Here is a 19,288-nt window from a genome sequence, read left to right as displayed (position 1 = left end):
ACCAATAACCTTCAGCATGACACAAGCATTGATTAATCCCCAACGCTATGTGGTCTTTACCACATTACTATTAAATTTGATACATCGATCAAAATTCTAGCAAAACGCTACATTACCTGTAATTGTGCCAGCGGTAGTAGTACAAACGTTTGCATCAACAACTGAAGGCTCAAGTGCCAAAATCATAAATTTAAGTATACTAGGTAACAGTTGGCCATAATTGCACTATTAAAGAGTTTTACGTGAAAGTTAAGCATAGTATGGATTTAGTTAACAAATTACAAACGTTGTATTGTAATAGTATGTAAAACTTAATGAAAGTGGAAATGCAATGGAAACCTGTAAGTGCCATAGTTCAGTGGTCAGCAAAAATATAGTAAGAGTTTATACTGCTTTTGTAAAACTATGTGTGGCCATCATTTCTCAGATTCTGCGTTATTTCAATCAAATATTTCTTCTCATCTTCACATTCAGGGCAGATAGCTGCATTTTCTTGATGTACTAAACTTGTACATCTTTTCTCAAAATATGGATACTTTCCCAGGCATCAGTTTCATTTAAGCGTCTTCTGGCCTTAACTACATAAGGCTCACGTTTGTCCAACCATAGCCTCTGTACTTTGGATATATTTACATTCGCTGTATTTATATTACAGTCTGCAGCTTTCTTGAAATCTAAGAAGTCAGATGCATCGATGTTGCTGATGATAAACAACTTTGTCTTAATTGCTATATCAAATCCATTACATCTTCTTGAACAATACATTTGGTAACTCAGGAATAAACATTTTGTCCAGTTATGGTGCATGTTAGCGATCAGTAAGAGACTTGCTTCCTGTGCTGGAGAGCTTTTGCAGGAATACATTTATTACTTTAACTTCCGTACTCATTTTTCTCCTGTTTCCTCATTGATGCCAAACTACCTTGTCTTTGTCGTTTGCTTACACTCAAAATGCTACAAACATCTGCTGCATCCACCCTTTTATCTAACAATAAGGATTAAGCGAGCGGAAGATAGAGTCTTTCAAATGCTAACAGCAATGGCTGTAAGAACCGCATACTGGTACCATTGCATTTGGTGCTTGCTGCATTTTCATTCGTGGCGGTTTGAGCCTTTTATACGTTGTTGAGCTTGACATGTAGATCCCATTTCACACGAAACCTCAGAATTCCTTACTTGGCACTTACAGCCTTTTTTATTTCAACTCTTCAATTTTCTTGCACTACGCAGCGAGAACTGAAAACTGAGAACAGATGTAGGTTCTCGAGAACGACGAAAACTTTTTGAAATCGGAAAGTTTGTAGTTCTCGGTTCTCAGTTTGGTCATCTGTGTCATAGCTCCCACTTGCCTCCGGGTATATGCATTCTTGTTCAGAAACAGTCGTTACATAAGAATTACCAAGCGAATGAGGAAAGTTTAGTGCCTTAAGTTCTGTCAATGCGGATATCATTACCGAGGGAGCAGTAGCTCGGATTGAAGAGTATCTGGAAGGAAATACGCCATAGCACTTTCGAGGAAGTCATCCTTTCATTCGAGTGAATCGTTTGGATAAAACGTGGAAAACTTAAATCTGGATGGCCACATGTGGATGTGAAATTATGCTCTTTTACAAGTACCAATATAATTGAAATGCCTTAACCACAGTTTAACTCCAATTAGTGCTAGTTAATTTGTCAGATTGAGATCAAGTGCAGTTAGACATCCTGAAGATAGAGTGAAACACAATTTACATTACAGTTGGTGTCGAAGTGTCTTGTAGGAGAAGTAAAAATAATATCTCACTTTTAATTTTTATTAATAAATGGTACACGAATACTGCCAAAATTAAGTACTTATGTAATTGATAAAAGAGCTATTGGTTGTCACATTTTATGCCAAATATTCAGTTATTCAACAAAGTTAATTTTAGCAAATGGATTTTCTCCTGCGCGCCATCAGATGTGTCTGTAGATGTTGAAGGCACTGTGTTCCAAAGCTCTGAGGCGTGACTGTTCCAAAGAGAGTAACGCCGGGTTGCGCGCAGAAAACGTGATGTCTGCCACCTACGGGTCGTGCACCGTCTTGTAGGTGACCTTTCCGTTGTCGTTCACGCCGACGGTGGCCGTCTTGAAGCTGGTCTTCTTGCCGTTGACGTCGCTGCTGCCGCTGGAGCTGGACGTGAACACGCCGAACGAGTTGCCGGCTGGCGGAGAGATGTCGCCGCCGAACCGGGACGACAGCCCCGTGTCAGGGAACAGGCTCGCCATCTGCAACACGACGCAACGTTGTGTAGATTGTTATTGACTGACGATTTCACAATTAGGATTCACATATACACTGGAAACGTGCGTAGGCCTACTGCCACCATCGCTTTCAGACGCCAGCGAGTGTTTCCACGACAATGTCGGGATTCTTACAAGCACGGTGTCCAACAACTTGTCAACAGAAGTGCTTCGTGCAGGTGTCCAAGCGCTACCGCTGGTTTCAGCTAAGGAGCGAGGCGTCGACAGTGAGGAAGCGGAAATATTTCAGTATGAAAGTGAAACGTTTCATAGTTGCCAATCCAGAGACAGGAACATACGCGTAGGGACTTTTGGTTCGTTTCCCCAAAATGTAGTGGCGGATTTCCATCCCTCCGTAAAACGTAATTAAAAAAGAAAAAGTTGCCAAACTGCATACATTTTAAACATTGAATAGGTCTCTCACCATTGTGTACGGAAAGTTGGCCTATATGGACCTATTTCAGAGGCGAAATGAAGTGCAGAAGGAAAGTATTTTAGTCACTGTCTGGAGAGAGTACGTGACGGGGGAAATACTGACGTGTTTGCTGCTTAGGGCTCCTCGTGCCGACTAGTTCCTTCCTTCTAAGGTACAAATTTCGCACGAAAGTAACACAGATTCGGGAATGCGCATTACGAAACAATAATTTTCGATTGCGGTACTTACTTGTAGTAAAGAATGTAAATTAAACTGACGTTATTGCAGTGCAACGCGATGATTAGAACAAAAGTGGCCACTGTTGAGGAGACGCCGAAGCTAGCAATAACCGTAAATCGAAGAAAAGCAACGTAGAGTGCTCCCCATGGGGCTGACATGCGACGACCAAAACCAGAAGCCCTTCACAAGGGCGCCCATACTACAGTTTATAGGGGGGGACAAGACCTGGGAGTATGGTATATCTTTTGGAAGAGGAAAGGTGACTTATAAGTGTCAATAAAATGTTTTCAGATCTTGTCATGTTAAAAATATTGTGTAATACTAATTTTTCTTGAAAGAAAAAAAACTGAATGTACTATATTTTTTCCTCTCTCCTGGGTGGGGGGGGGGGGGAATCGGCTCCCCCTTGCCCAGATAAAAGGTATGGGGGCCCTTGACCTATCAGTCAACTCTTAGCGCTGCTACTGTAATCTTTGCACCATTGTTACTTTCATAGTTACGTTCTTAACTTCCGCGGCGGCGACTGTATTTCTGTCTTTGTTGTGTGTTCATATGTTGAAAATAAAGAATAACAGCTCGCGTGGATCATTAAATACTTTTAACCTTAACATAAAAGATATTTAAAATTAAAAATAAAAACCAAAAATGAGTCTTTTCTTTTCAGTCACCTCCAATGAAGAAGAACTGGAAATTGTGGGTCATTTCCAGAAGAAAGACTCATTTTCGCTGCGTCTGTTGGCACCTTTAGTAAGAACCACAAAGTGACGTACTGCCTCATATGGCGTAGAGACTAACGGCAGGAAGTTTCCCAAATAACACTGTGAATATTTTGTTTGAAAACAGTGACCGTTCCGTGCACGAAATTGTTAATAAAGGGGAAATGTTACTACTCAATATGTGATTTTTTCCATCAGTCTAGAGATTTTTACGGTTGTAGCGACTTTCAGGATGAACGTAGGACTTTTCACATGTCGTATAGGGACATATTCGAAAGTGAAATGGCAACACTGAAACGTTTACTGACGTCGAATACCCTTATGAACGAATTGTGCACCGACGATTGCCAATCATTTTTAATGTACTAGCTCTTCAGAGCAGGGCATCAACACGTGTAGTAAGTGCAGTCCATTGGCAGGCGTTAATAACTGAAGGGATTATGCGAAAAGAACATAGCTCCAGTTTTCGGTACACTGAAAGAAATCATTTTAAGAATCATAGTTCTAAGTTACGTGAAAACTTTCTTTCTGAGTACGTTCTGTGGTGGTTATCAGGGCAACACATGAGTATGACAATATTTTCACTCAAATAATACTATATATTTTCCTGATATCTTTCCACATGTTTCATTGCTGGAGCTACCTTTTGTCGCAAGTCAGATTTTATTCCTACTTTTATTAAACAGATGGTATAGGAAAATACTATCTAGAATAATAATAACTGTGCCGTGAAGGGATGGGAACGCCTTTTTAGAATTTTTTTTTTTTTTTTTTTTTTCTTTTTGCGAACAGATTACAAACGGCTCAAATGGCTCTAAGCACTATGCGACTTAACTTCTGAGGTCATCAGTCGCCCAGAACTTAGAACTAATTAAACCTAACTAACCTAAGGACATTACACACAGCCATGCCCGAGGCAGGATTCGAACCTGCGACCGTAGCGGTCACGCGGTTCCAGACTGAAGCGCCTTTAACCGCACGGCCACACCGGCCGGCAACAGATTACAGAGTATTGAGAAATCCTTAGACTAACATTCTCTCTCCTCCTAAAGAAAGGCCTTGTGCTCACTTTTCACCCCCACCTGATTAAAAGTATCTACTAGACACACTGTTTCATGATCGGTAAGTTTACCGGTACATTTCTACCTACACACAACAATTCGGCGTAATTTATGTATTTACACTTACGGTTTCTTTTTCGTCTTGTCTTCAGTAATTCACCGTCTCCTTAGTTTTGTATCGTTGTACCAAGTTTTAAAACTTATGGATTCTTTCCGAATGGGAATGCGATGGCTGTTTCACCATCTTCAGTAGAAGTGATTTCTTCCCCGTCAGTTAGTTCGAATAAATCTCTTGATCCAACGCTAAATCGTCTTTTACCTTCCGAATCAGTCATTCTTTCAACAATACCCTATTATGTTTGTTTGAACCAAAAATACAAGATGCGACTGAGAAAGATTCCGCTCTTTGTGAGATTGCTGCGTAGCAACCTTGTAAATAAACCAGTTCAGTGTCCTGATGCGATAAGGAGGTAACTCATGACCCGCCAATTTCTTGAAACGAGCCAACGTTTCGGACAGTTCCCAACTCTTCAGTAAGAAGTGAACCACCGAGTGGAGCAAGACCTTTCTAGGACAGACCGAAAGAGCTTTCGTTCCATCACAAGACGGGTACTTCAAACACTCTAAGAATAGAGCTACCTCCTTTTTGCAGCAAACCCTTTAATTTCTACCCGTTGAATCACCGTAAGCCGCCTCGGAAAACGTGTATTAATAACTTGGACAGTAGAAAGGAAGCTAGTTTTGCAGCATAACTATCGGAAAATGTAATATGCCTTGGAAGGAAAGTGTCTGTTAGCGATATGAGATGATATGTTAAATACCAACTCGTGGTATGTACCTCCAAAAGCTAGGTTCGTAGTATTACTGACGCAGGAACTCTGTGGTTTGTTCTTGATACCAGCTGATGTAACAGCAGACGGGAAGTAATTAGTGACATTGATCGCATTAGCAGCACAAAAATGATAGAATCGCTTCCTGGGCTCTGTGGTAGGACATCTGGTATGAATAGCATGCGACACGAAAAGGACGCCAGGGATGACCTTAGAATTTTGTACAGCGCTTTATTCAGCCTCTGGCACTGTTTAAAGCGCAGTATGTAAAAGAAGACACAGTAGTCTCACCGCAAAACTTCCGCGATTCGAATGCTCTATATGTTTACAAACAAAAACTGCAGTTCAGTGCATTAGCCACATGCTGCCTTTCGGTTTTGACGATCTATTTGTAACTATACCTCGGACTTCTTGGGTCGAGTGTATAAAAATGAAATGATCGTATGGCATTCATTGGCTGGGATATCCCCTAATGGGTTCCGCCGCCGTATTGCAAGTCTTTTTAGTTGACGCTCTTTCGGCGACTTGCGTGTCGATGATGATGGATACACAACACCCACTGCCTTCCGGACCCCTTTTCGTGGTAGGCGGTAACATTACCGCTGCGCTACGGAGGTGGACAGATCGACTGTATAAACATCGATGACTGGAGATGAAATATGACAGTAGATCAAAAGTGAACTGTGTTCAGGATTCAGCTCTATTACACAACACGAAACTTGGATCCTCCGAAGCAAATTCAGATTTGATCTTAGGTAGCACTTGACATGCTTGGAAAACACGGCTAAAATCGGCCATTGTCGCAATTATTGCGCCTCGACCGCAGACATTTATCGTACATCATAGATACGCAGTATGTATTATCGAAGGTCTGATGCTGTAACCATGGGAGCAAGTAAACAGAAAAGGGGGCCTTCATCTAACTTTTTTCAATACGAGAAAGATTTGCTGCTGGAAATTGTGTTGGGCCAGTAGGAAGATATAATTTAGTGAAAAAAAAAACACAGATAAAGTCAGTGTGGCCAACACGGTAAAGGCATGGCGAGACTTTGCTGTTGACTTTTATTCTCTGCTAAGGCTGATACCTTACAGACAGTTCTGCTTTGAACAGATCATAAACCATTATTTGAAAGGTCCCTGTGGCGTAAAATCTTAAGGTTAACAGCAACTTGCACATTGCTGTCAGTGGTTGGTTTTCTTTGATTGGTTTTATCGGATGGTCTCTGAGCCTTAGTCCCAACTGCTCTACAGTACTTTTCTCCAAACGAAATCTCAGTTTAAATGAGGGGTTATTTAACTCCAAGAGTGGGTTCAACTTTTCTCGGAACGTGTGAGGAACTCGTTGGATCTCGTCATAGTTGCCCTCTGTCCACACATCTGAATGCTCAGATGTTAGTAAATTAAACGAGAGGAAACAATGTAATTCACATCGGGTAGGGTTATTGCGCACAGAATGTTGCCCAACAGTGGTACAGGACCCCTCAGAAAAGGAAGAGTATCGTATGATTTCAGTGGTACAAATGACATGGTAATGTTATTATAATTATTTTTACGATCAATAATGCAGTGCTAAGAAACGGAAAAAATTTCTAGAACTGACATGGGTTCGAACATGCGATCGTTTGCGTTGTAGTGCACAACACAACCTACGAGCCAGAGAAACGAATGAAACAGATCAACATACTTGCTTATGTTCTCTTTATCGACGCACGTAAATTCTCATAGCAGTTCAAGGATGTGTTCGGTGGTTAACACTTTAATACGAATTACATAGTTACTGCTACTCGAACCGAAAGGGAACATACATAAGTGGTGTTGAATTGTTACTGGCTGCCTTCAGAATTACCACACTTAACTATTCACTGCAAATAATTCGAATTTTCCTTCCTCACTCAGCTGCTAAGTGTCTATAAAATGTCTTTGAACTAATCACATGAATTACGATTCGTCTCCCGGCAGCGATTATGAAATTGATCATTAAGTACACTCGGTAGCCGGTAATTTCCTTAACCTAATCTTCCAGATAGAAAAAAAGTACGTTGAACATCAGCGGCGTGGAAATGCCGTGTAGTCACATATTTACTTGCCATTTTTGTGTTAATCACAACTTTTTTAATTATTATTTCAATTGGTATCTGCTAAAAACAAAAGCGATGAATCGTAGTGCCACTACACTATAAACTGACGATTAGAGCTGAACCTGACTTTGAACCGCGAATTTTCGCCGGTCAAATACGACCTGACTTCACGGCGATGTGATCTAGGATTAACGTTTATATAATGCGTAGTTGCAGGTTAAGTTTGATCTAAGGTCATTTTTTCTCTTAACCTAAGTTTAAATGCTTTATACAATCGGCCCTTTAATGTTCACCACGACGTGACTTGAAAGCTTCTTAACTTTTATTATAACAACACCCTAAACTCTTGGAAAGCTGTTTTTATCTGTAATGTATGAATTAATTTTTCGTTTTGTGAATAAAGATCGCCTTTTCTTGCGGCAATGTATTTTATTTCTTCTAGACGCGTTTCGCCTTTTACTTTAAAGCATCATCAGTGGAATCTAGAATAATACAGTTTTGTTTTACTACGCGAGATTTGTAGATTAAAACAGTTCAAGTCTAGTTTTTTACGTAAGACTAATAGCGCTCCACAGTAATTATGGCAAGCAATATGAAAATTGTGAAGAAAAAAGTTCAGAACATGAAAACGTGCTTATGTTTCGTAAGTGAAGTTATAGTGCGACGTTCAGCATGTGACCAGATGAGAGGAAACGCAGATGCCAACAAAAAACGCGAAAAACTTAAGTAATCACTTATTTACGTAAAAAACAAGATGTGAACTGTTTTGTTATCTATAAATATCGTACATTAAAACAAAACTATATCATTCTAGATTTCACTGAGTAAAAGACGAAACATGTCTGGAAGAAATAAAATACCTTGCAGCAAGTAAAGGTAGTTTTTACTTACAAGACGAATATTTCTGTGTTTACTGGGAATGATGGTCACATAAACAAACTTGTTGTTCAGTACTTTTCTTTGTTACTGTGAAACAATACCTCTCCGGTACAAAGTATTTTTCCTTGCCAACACTGCTTTGAGCAAGCTCTAAGGTTTCAGGTAACATAGTCTGGAAAAGTCTGACAGATGCCGTTTCATGGCTTCGCGTCCGTTCCTTGATACCTGTAATATCCACGTGTCTCTTTAAACCAGTGCTGTACTCCAAATGTTCAGTCTACTTCGATCATCTCTTATCATATACACTATTTGATCAAAAGTATCCGGACACCTACTACTGGACATTAATATGAGGTGCGTCCACTCTTCGCCTCTATCACGACTTGATCTCTGTTCGGGACACTTTCAGTGACGTCTCTGAATGTCTGTTGAGAAATGGCTGCCCATTGTTTCTCAACGGTCTAAAACAGAGTACGTAGTGAACTAGAACGCTGGGGTCGAAGCGAAGTCGACGATCGAAGTTCTAACACATCCCAAAGCTATTCCATCGAGTTCAGGTCGGGACTCTGGACAGAACAGTCCATTTCAGGAATGTTATTGTCCACAAACCATTACCTCACTTATGTTGCTTTATGACAGGATGCTTTGTCATACTGATACAATCAGTCATCGTCTCCGAACCGTTCCTTTACTGTAAGCAGTACACAGCGCTGTAACATGTTTTCATATTCTTCCATATTTAGCATTTTCTTAAGCCAAGAAGGAGACCACAACACAACCACGAAAAACACCCGCATACCCTAACACCACCTCCTCCGTACTTCACTGTCGGCACTACACATGATGGCAGGTAATGTTCCGCAGGCATTCTCTAAACCCAAACCCTTCCGTCGGATTGCCGCGGGGTATGCGATCAGTCCAAATCACTCACTTCCAGTCATCCACTGTCCAGTGAAGTCACTCTTTCAGCACTACAGAAATGTGTGGCTTATGAGGAGCTGTGCGGTCGTTGTACCACTTTCTTCATAACAGCGTACACACAGTCACTGTATTCGTTGGGCTGCTGTAGCACTTTGGAACTCGTAACTGATTTTCTTCAGCTGATTTCTTGCGATTTTTTCCATGCAACCTCCGCAAAACAACCTCAGTATATGAACACATCACAAACATTCGACTCGGCCAGCTTTAGAAGGGTTGAAATGTCCCTGATTTATGCGTTACCCAGATGACAGCCAGAGACAAGCCTCTTTCGAAGTCACTGAGCTGTCCTGACTGACCCATTCTGCCGTCACTCCTTGTCTACTGACAATGCATGCAGACGCAGCAGCTGGACCATCTTTCTAAGCTCGGCCTGGAGCAGGCTACAAACAGTGCGCTGTTCCTAAAGTACCTGAGAGGATTGGCCTGACGGACTGAGGGTCCTAACAGTTGATTTGGGTTTGTCCTGAGTCTCCTGCAAAGCGGATCACTCCTACAGCTGGTCCGGCCAACGTTCTTGTTGGCTGGTAGTGTGGTTAGTGGCCCGTGTCCATGATGAGCCCGTTGCGGGAGTCACCCTCTTTCTCGTAGAACTTGCGTGCTCAGCAGCAAGACGTCTGTGTCTTCATGCAGTTGTTGCGTGGGGTAAGTCATGGGTAGGCGCAGGGCGATTTTAAGCTCCCTGTTTTGGACCCTATGCAGTGTGTCAGCGTCATTGCCTCATAACATGTCACTTCCTCCAGTACTGGACATATCAGTGTGAGGCAAAGCTTGATGTCATTGTGGGGAGGCAGGGTCGACGCCGGGTTGAGCGGAGATTATAAGATGCGGAGGCGCCCTATAGCTCTCTTCCTAATCCAAAGAATCTGAGGGACCACGAACTGATCTAGCTTGATGCCGAGATAAACTGCAGTCTTGTTCCACGGGATGTGGCTTCCTGCGATGGTGAGTGGCGCAAGGTCTGGCAGTATCCTTCTCTTAGCGCAGGCTACCGCCTGTTTCTTGGTGGGGTTGAAGTTGAGGCATCACTTTGTGGACCAAGCCCCCAGTGCATCACAGCTGAGTTGCAGAGGGCGTCCTGTGGTGTGAGCGTTCACGGTACATGTGAACAGGGCAGTGTCGTCAGCACAGAGAGCTAACTCCACCCTGTCCACCTGCAGTGCATCAGACATATAAAGGGACCCCTGAGGCACCCCAGCTCGGACGGTCGCTCCACACATATAATGTGTGGCCAGATAGGTATGACTTCAGGAGGACCACATGCGATGTTGGGACCCTGTGTACAAAGAGCTTGTATACGGGGCCGCCATGCTACACAAAGGCCTGGGAGATATCACTCGTCTCCAGGGCCCTCATGTTGGGCTCCACCAGACGTAATAGCTGGCGAGTGGTGGCATGGCCACCCAAAACTGTTCACCCCGGAGGAGACGTTCCTGATCGACATGTTGAAGAAGGCACTTCATGTAGATCCTCTCGAACACTTTCGAGAGGGCCGGTATCAGAATAAAGGGTCGGTAACTTGATGGTAATCGTGGGTCCTTGTTGAGTTTCAGGGTGGCCACCACTTCCACCTGCTTCCACATGGAAGGGAAGATCTCGTGTTTGGAGGCAACCCGGTCAGGTTGAACGCCTTAGACACACTGTCCAGCGAGTGCAGCAAGGTGGAGCTTCCCTGCAGTTTTGGGTTGGCTTTATATGGGGCCGACGTACACCACTGGTGTTCATGGAAGGCGCCATAACGGCTGTACGATACGTGCGACCATATCGGCAGCACATCTTGTGAATGACTTCCTTCAGGACAACGACATCGCTCGACTTGAGTGGCCAGCATGTTCTCCAGACATGAACACTATCGAACATGCCTGGGATGGATTGAAAACGGCTGTTTATGGACGACGTGACCCACCAACCACTCTGACAGATCTACGCCGAATCGCCGTTGAAGTGTAGGACAATCTTAACCAACAGTGCCTTGATGAACTTGTGGATAGTATGCCACGACGAATACAGGCATGCAGCAATGCAAGAGGACGTGCTACTGGGTATTAGATGTACTGGTGTGTACAGCAATCTAGAACACCACCTCTGAAGATCTCGCTGTATGGTAGTACAACATACAATGCGTGGTTTTCATGAGCAATAAAAGGGGCGGAAATGATATTTATGTTGATCTCTATTCCAATTTACCGTACAGGTTCCGGAACTCTTGGAACCGAGTTGATGCAGAACTTTTTTTATGTGTGTGAATGTGAAATCAGTGGACAAATTGAGTATCGCCTTTTTTAGTCGGTAGCATCCACTGGCCGGCTATATTATTACTTAAATAATTATTGAGGTCACCGTGAAATGTTATGACGTGATGGTAAAATTGGAGTAGCAGTACAGCAAACGCAAAATACAGTGTAAAAATGAAACTAAATTTATCTGCTAATGTGAGCATGGTTGAGTCTGGCCATTGTTAGGAAGTGTACTATTTAAGAAATAAAAAAACGAAGTAAATGGTATGAACTGCTAAATTTCAAAGCAATTTTTTCACTTAAATGTGAAGAAATTTAACATTCCTAAGGAAAAGAGTGCGATTTCGTTTTAGGTAAGGGAGGGAGGTACAACCGGTTACATGATGTAAGCAGTAAACCGTAGTCATGTACGTATCTGATGATCTGAAACACTTCTTCCTTGGATTTTTACCTTTGTTGCCTCCGATATCCACAGCCGTTGTCCTCAAATTTTCAGCACCTTATTCCTCTTTACATGGAAAATCTTTTCTCGGTTGAAACTTATCATGAAGACCTCTATGTTTCTTCAGTTACTATGTATAAACTGTCAGGTTTAAGTTCTTTTGATTACACTTCCCTAAATTACTTAAGATGAATGCCATAATGATACCTTGAAAGGCATGCTTCTCGGTTCGAATCCCGAAGCTGTACACAATTTTAACCTACGTACAAGTTTCAACCCTATTCCATACACCGTACACTGAATGGGCGACGTATCAGACGAACGTGCAGGCCGGGTAAGCAGAGGTACTTGTCGTTGCTATGCATCTGATGCCTCTGAAAAGGGTTGTAATCAGTGTGTGGAACAATTCTGAATATGGTGGTTAATACGAAAACTACCCAAAAAAAGAGAGTTGCTTAGCGAGCAATGAAGAGATGCTTGTTGGGAAAACAAGTAAATCGGTGGAAAAAATAGAGTAGTAAACCTAATATTGACTGGAATGAAAATGAAATTGAAGTGGATGGGTCATAAACGAGGGATACGAATATACTTTTAATTATCACATAGATAACTTCATGCACTGTCATTTGAACATCAAGGACCGATCCATATTGATTCCAAGATGTACTGAATTACTCGTATAAAAGGGGCAGTCAGATGAATATGAGACAGATGGTAAAATGTAAACTGTTAGTAATTTCAGAAGATATCGCCGTAGCAGTTAATATATTTATCCCACTGCGAAACAAGACCGTCAATTACTTTTTTTTTTAAAAAAAAAAAGAAAGAAAAGAAACTTTTGCGGTTGGCTATGGAACTGTAATTGTACCCAGGCGTGCCCATCTTCGACCGAAGGAAATCGACGGCTACGAATGACTTTCTTCATGGCTCCAATAATATGGAAATCACATGAGGATCTGTGAGGGCTACCCAGCAAAACGTCTGCAACGAAGCTGAAAAAACCTTAGGAACAAGCAGGCGGGCAACATGTGTGCGTCCCGCTGTCAATGCAGCGGTGGATGGTGCCGTCAGAAATGACCGACGGTGGAAGGTGGAAGTCATTCTTCTTTTCCATGAAGGCAATGACTGTCTTGTCTCACAGTGGGATAAATGTATTAACAGTTATGGCGATTACTTTTGAAATAATAAATAGGTTACTTACTTTCTTCCATCTGTCTCTTTACATCTAACTGCCCCTTACTTCGATTCCGTCGAAGTTACATGTAGCTTATTTTGCGTCTCTTTGTTATTTCGATAGAATGAAGTAAGCTCGGTTTAATTTTCCTTTTCGAAGTCTCCATTTATGGAAGTAATCACTCAATATCGTCAGCTCACTTGTCAGCGCATTCTTAGAGTGCGAAAAATCTTTACTCTGAGGGACTAAATCTATCCCACCGGATTTTCATGGAGTATGTGTTTGGCATGTGATGGACATACAGGTTAAACAGAATTGGGGCCAGAACCGGTCACTTATGTAGGCCATTATTTAGAGTCCTACATCTGCTGGCAGTTCTTCAGGAACACCTTAAAGCTCCTTTCAGAGGGCATATTATTCACTAGAACCGCCAGGTTCTGACGGGGCATGATTTCAGTAAGCTTCGTCATCAATCTCTCCCTCCACACAGTGTCATATGTTGTCGTGAGAACCACAAAAACTAAATCTGATTTGAGACCTCTTTGCAGATCAGCTTCTACTAGAGTTGTCAGTGTTAAGACCTACACGCAGATGCTCCGTCGCTGCTGAAAGCCTCTTTGTTCGATGGTGATGAAGTGATGTCGGCTTCTTGAATACTTTTTAGAATAAGCCTTTCTGGTAGCTTTTGTGTATTCTGCCAGTGAGTATTGCGCTTCTATGCGGGAAAACAGCGGCCACATAACAAAGATTGATGACAGCTTAATGAAGAGCAGGACCGATTCGAGAACGTTTTTCCACGTAGGACCTCGTATACTTTCACCAGCTTTCACAACTAATTGTGATATGTTCTGTATACAACTCTTGCAGCTGTGGTGCCCCTGGTGCCCTCTCAGCTTGGCATCCCAAGGGGCCGATGCTCATTGTGACACGTCCTGTATAAATATCTTACAGTTCTAGCACATCTGGCGCTCCTGTCAGCTTGACACCCCAAGCGCCGACTTCGGTCACTTGAGCCTTAAACCGGCTATGCACGAGAGTCATCACTTGTACGTTGCTATTAGACCTGGACTCATTCAGTCACTAGCAGTCCTAGCTAACATTGTTCCGCGAGATCTGAGGTAATCCTGCTCCAGAAGATCACTTCTCATTGGAACTCAACCTTGTAAGATTCCCTACAAGATCCGCCAGCAACACGTCCGAAATCACGCAAACTTCCCTGGGTTTATTCAGAAAGCATCAATTCTTCTGAAGTGACCTCCAAGTCGCGACAACGACGGAATATCCACCCAACAGTGCTCACCTGGTTCACAACCCTACAAATAAGGAATTACAACCACCGTGCCAAACCTGATTTAGGGCAGATCGAGGGAGGTCTGGTTACGTCTTGATGAGAATGGGGTTTCGACTCATCTACATCTACACCTACATTTATACTCCGCAAGCCACCCAACGGTGTGTAGTGGAGGGCACTTCACGTGCCACTGTCATTACCTCCATTTCCTGTTCCAGTCGCGTATGGTTCGCGGGAAGAACGACTGCCGGAAAGCCTCCGTGCTCGCTCGTATCTCTCTAATTTTACATTTGTGATCTCCTCGGGAGGTATAAGTAGGCGGAAGCAATATATTCGATACTTCTTTCAGAAACGCACCCTCTCGAAACCTGGACAGCAAGCTACACCGCGATGCAGAGCGCCTCTCTTGCAGAGTCTGCCACTTGAGTTTGCTAAACATCTCCCTAACGCTATCACGCTTACCAAATAACCCTGTGACGAAACGCGCAGCTCTTCTTTGGATCTTCTCTATCTCCTCTGTCAACCCGACCTGGTACGGATCCCACACTGATGAGCAATTCTCAAGTATAGGTCGAACGAGTGTTTTGTAAGCCACCTGCTTTGTTGATGGACTACATTTTCTAAAGACTCTCCGAATGAATCTCAACCTGGCACCCGCCTTACCAACAATTAATTTTATATGATCATTCCACTTCAGATCGTTCCGCACGCATACTCCCAGATATTTTACAGAAGTAACTGCTACCAGTGTTTGTTCCGCTATCATATAATCATACAATAAAGGATCCTTCTTTCTATGTATTCGAAATACATTACATTTATCTATGCTACGGATCAGTTGCCACTCTCTGCACCAATTGCCTTTCCGCTGCAGATCTTCCTGCATTTCGCTGCAATTTTCTAATGCTGCAACTTATCTGTATACTACAGCATCATCCGCGAAAAGCCGCATGGAACTTCCGACACTATCTACTAGGTCATTTATATATATTGTGAAAAGCAATGGTCCCATACCACTCCCCTGTGGCACGCCAGAGGTTAATTTAACGTCTGTAGACGTCTCTCCATTGAGAACAACGTGCTGTGTTCTGTTTGCTAAAAACTCTTCAATCCAGCCACACAGCTGGTCTGATATTCCGTAGGCTCTTACCTTGTTTAGCAGGTGACAGTGCGGAAATGTATCGAACGCCTTCCGGAGGTCAAGGAAAATGGCATCTACCTGGGAGCCTGTATCTAATATTTTATGAGTCTCATGAACAAATAAAGCGAGTTGGGTCTGACACGATCGCTGTTTCCGGAGTGTGACTGCGAAACGGAGGAGCCAACAATAGAACACATTAGTAAGGATTGCCCACTTCCAGCATTTGACGGTGGTCTGAGGACTCTACACCAAGTGCCTCCGAATGGTCTGGACTGGTTGTAGAACTTGGACATCTGCGTTTGGTTGTAGCTACTTCATGTACTTGTTATATGTATACCACTTGGAAAAAATAATGATGCATAATTAGTTTTTCGTTTATCGAAATTGAACTTACTTTTCACAAGTGATTGTTATTTATACAAAACAGATTTAATTTCTGCGTGATTGCCTGTCATTTTGGAATAAAAACAGCAATCAATAGCGAAAATAAAACTACTCTGCAATTTTTTGGTTTGTTTGCAATGGTACATGGACAGCAGGCATGTAACTGCAATAATAATAATAATAATAATAATAATTACGTAACCTTATTTTTTCGAGGTGCTAATAAAAATTTTATGACTACTCAATAGCAGGAAGAAGTGCAACTGTTAGTTTGTTTACCTGGAATCCTCCCTGAGGCCCTATCGCAGCAGAAGCGGCAGCTCCCACAGCTCCATCACCACCTCCGGCTCCGCCACCGAAGCCCGGGTAGCCGCCTCCGAAGCCAGGCTGGGCCCCGAAGCCCTGACCACCAAACCCTGCAGGCCCACTGCTGCCGAACACGAAAGGCTGCCCACCGGCACCACCTCCTCCAAATCCTGCCAAAGTTACACAAACGCCACATTAAAACCCGAATTTCTGCCTCATTTCAATATAAAGGCCTCTAGTGTATAACGTACTGGACCACAAACTAATAATCCTCAACAGACATCACACTGATAGCACGTAACACTGTGTCTACAAGTTTTTCAAGTACTAATGATCAGACCCCATCGGTGTACCAATCTATACATAACACTTGCCTCGTTTCACCTGTTATTCCAAATACCCCTTCCTTCTAAGTGAGATAGTGTGTCTGAATGTTCGTCAGTCAAAGGAAGTAAGGGTGCATGCAGCCCATGAGCTTGGAAGATGGGAGTGGTGCACAGCAAACTCATAATGAAGATGTAGAAGAAAGAGCAATTCTTGGTTACTGAGAGTGTTCGAATCACCAACCTAGTTCGTGCTCATGGCAATGTAAATGAATGGGCTCCCCAAGTTATGACGTGAAAGGCACAACCAAAACATCCCCAACCTGTCTCTAGCCTGAACTGCACATTACACACACATTGAATCACCAGTGCACCAGACTTCTTCCATCATCCACACAATCACAACAATCACAATTAGTCGGACCACGCTACATGGCTCCATTCAGTGTTCGGCCAGTTTAGCCCATTCAAGGCATACAGCCTGATAAGCCTTTGGTCTTTTGCGACGAACTAGATTTCAAACGCCCAGCGTATGGAGTTCCCGTCGCAGCGTTCGTTCGGAAATTAGTTGAGATGGAGCTGTTTTCACTGACAGCAGCAACTTTTATCGTGCTTGAAACCTATGTTAACTAACAAGGCACGATACTCATTTCCACTTGGTCAAAATCTTTTTCGACCACTATCTTTACACCATGTTACACGGCTGCGAGTAGTATACCGTTTCTTCTCTACATGTTGAACAGTAGGTGTTGATATAAAAAAAGTTGGACAGTTATTTATCGTGTGATCGATAGCTGATTTTTACTATTCTTTCAGATCCCTACCTCGATGCATCTTACTATGCTGACTCCATGTAAAAACCTGGCGTATGCACCCCATTTCACTGCCCTGAGTTTCGTCAACAGTACATAGAGGGTCACATGGCCCCATGACCACCTGTACAGTGCCCGAAAGAGACCAATGTGGTATTTTGAGGGGGTAACTAGTATGTTGTCTGGTGAGGATCCTGTTGTGAGTGAACCGACCATTTAGGATGACGATAAAATTTTATTCCGTTTTGTTTTCTTTTGTCTGGAGTTTTCTCTGCTTCTTGTATTCCGTCTTGCATTCGCTGTTTCCTTTTTTCTCTCGTCTAAGTTTCTCAACTCCTTTCAGCTTTTGCTTCACTTTGAATTCCTCCCAAATTTAGCACTTCGTTCTTAAATGTGCTGTTTCTAACATTTGGGCCTTTGTGATGCATCCTTAACCAAATTGTCGTGTCCTGTAACTTCCAGGGACAGCTGAATATCTGTTTCTTTAATATATTTTCGTTCATTCTTTATAGATGTCCAAAAAATATCAGCCTCCCCTTATTTACTCCCTGAAATTATTTCCAATTTCTAATAGACTTCTCTGTTCCTTCACACTTTCTACTCATTTTCAGTCTGAATTGTGTCCATGGTATTGCTTACAATTCTGTCCGCCATGACCTTCCGCTTCTCAATGCTACAGTTTATCATCAGGTATTCTTTAATGTAGAGATATTCTCTTTTAACGTCAGTGCTGTAATGCTTTATTTTGACATTGCAGGAGATGCACTTGTTACTATACTTAATTTAATTTAATTTTCTTCAATCTATTTGCTCTTTCTGTCTTTAGCTGAGATCTTGAACAACTATTTTTTCTAATCTATTTTTTTCAAGAGGTTGATTGTGTCGTTTGACACTTATAGGAATAGGGACATACTTCGACAGTGGAATGTAGAAAATATGGTTGCCACAGTAGAATATAGAATGAAGGCTTTCACGACCAGATGACATAGCTGCTGGACAACGACCTCACATTCCGAAAGGTTTACCAGCAACATTAGAATATATTGACGAAAATAGGAAGCTTCTTGCTACAGCTTCAAAATTATTCATTACACCAATCAACATTTCGCATTCAAGGCTGCTCACATGGATTTCGAAAATCCAACCTGGTAAAGGCACAATTCTGGACAAATGCCTGGAAAAGCAGTTAGTTCGTCATCTTTTTGGATTACATTCGAGAGGCTTTCCTTTAACAGCCATGGAGGAAAAGAGACGAGTTAAGTTTGCTGCCATGAAAAGCCTCAGGAAGAAGGTTAACAGTAAAAATTGGACAGCAGGATATGACTAGCTGCATATTTTAAAAAAAGAAATCTGTAACTGTTGTTCAAAGCACAATGGCTTGTGGTAAACGTTGGGTGAAAAAATAGTTGCATGTGAAGGGAAGAATGACACTATCTCATTTGGTCACTACAAAAGAGTCCAAGTTAAACAAACACTCAGGCTTCAAACGGTATAGAGATCACCTTCATTCATGAAGAAATGGACATTTAGACGCGTATTATAACTAAATAAAATACCCATATGCAATAATACTACCGTATTTGTCTGACAAATAATTTAATTACCATGTCTAAAATTACCGGCGCTATAAGATTTAAAAAAATGTTATAAATTACGTATGTTTTTCTTAATCTGTTCAGATGTCCTTAAACTATTGTACTTCTTTTCGGTGTTAACTAA

At 42.3% G+C, this 19,288-nt stretch overlaps 1 protein-coding gene across 1 annotated transcript in view; it reads right to left on the bottom strand.

Annotated features, from left to right (window-relative positions):
* Positions 1-1,779: 1,779 nt before the first annotated feature.
* Positions 1,780-19,288, bottom strand: part of LOC124800238 (glycine-rich cell wall structural protein 1.8-like) — a 118,754-nt gene continuing 101,245 nt past the window's right edge. Inside the window, exons 6-7 of the mRNA XM_047262979.1 lie at positions 16,408-16,604; positions 1,780-2,247 (exon numbers count right to left, since the gene is read on the bottom strand). Of these exons, the coding sequence (XP_047118935.1) occupies positions 2,044-2,247; positions 16,408-16,604 (401 nt within the window). The 3' untranslated portion in view covers positions 1,780-2,043. The remainder of the gene's footprint in view (positions 2,248-16,407; positions 16,605-19,288) is intronic.

This window comes from Schistocerca piceifrons, chromosome 1 (genome assembly GCF_021461385.2).
Source record: "Schistocerca piceifrons isolate TAMUIC-IGC-003096 chromosome 1, iqSchPice1.1, whole genome shotgun sequence".
NCBI lineage: Eukaryota > Metazoa > Arthropoda > Insecta > Orthoptera > Acrididae > Schistocerca > Schistocerca piceifrons.
This window is presented reverse-complemented; position numbering and strand designations above follow the sequence as displayed.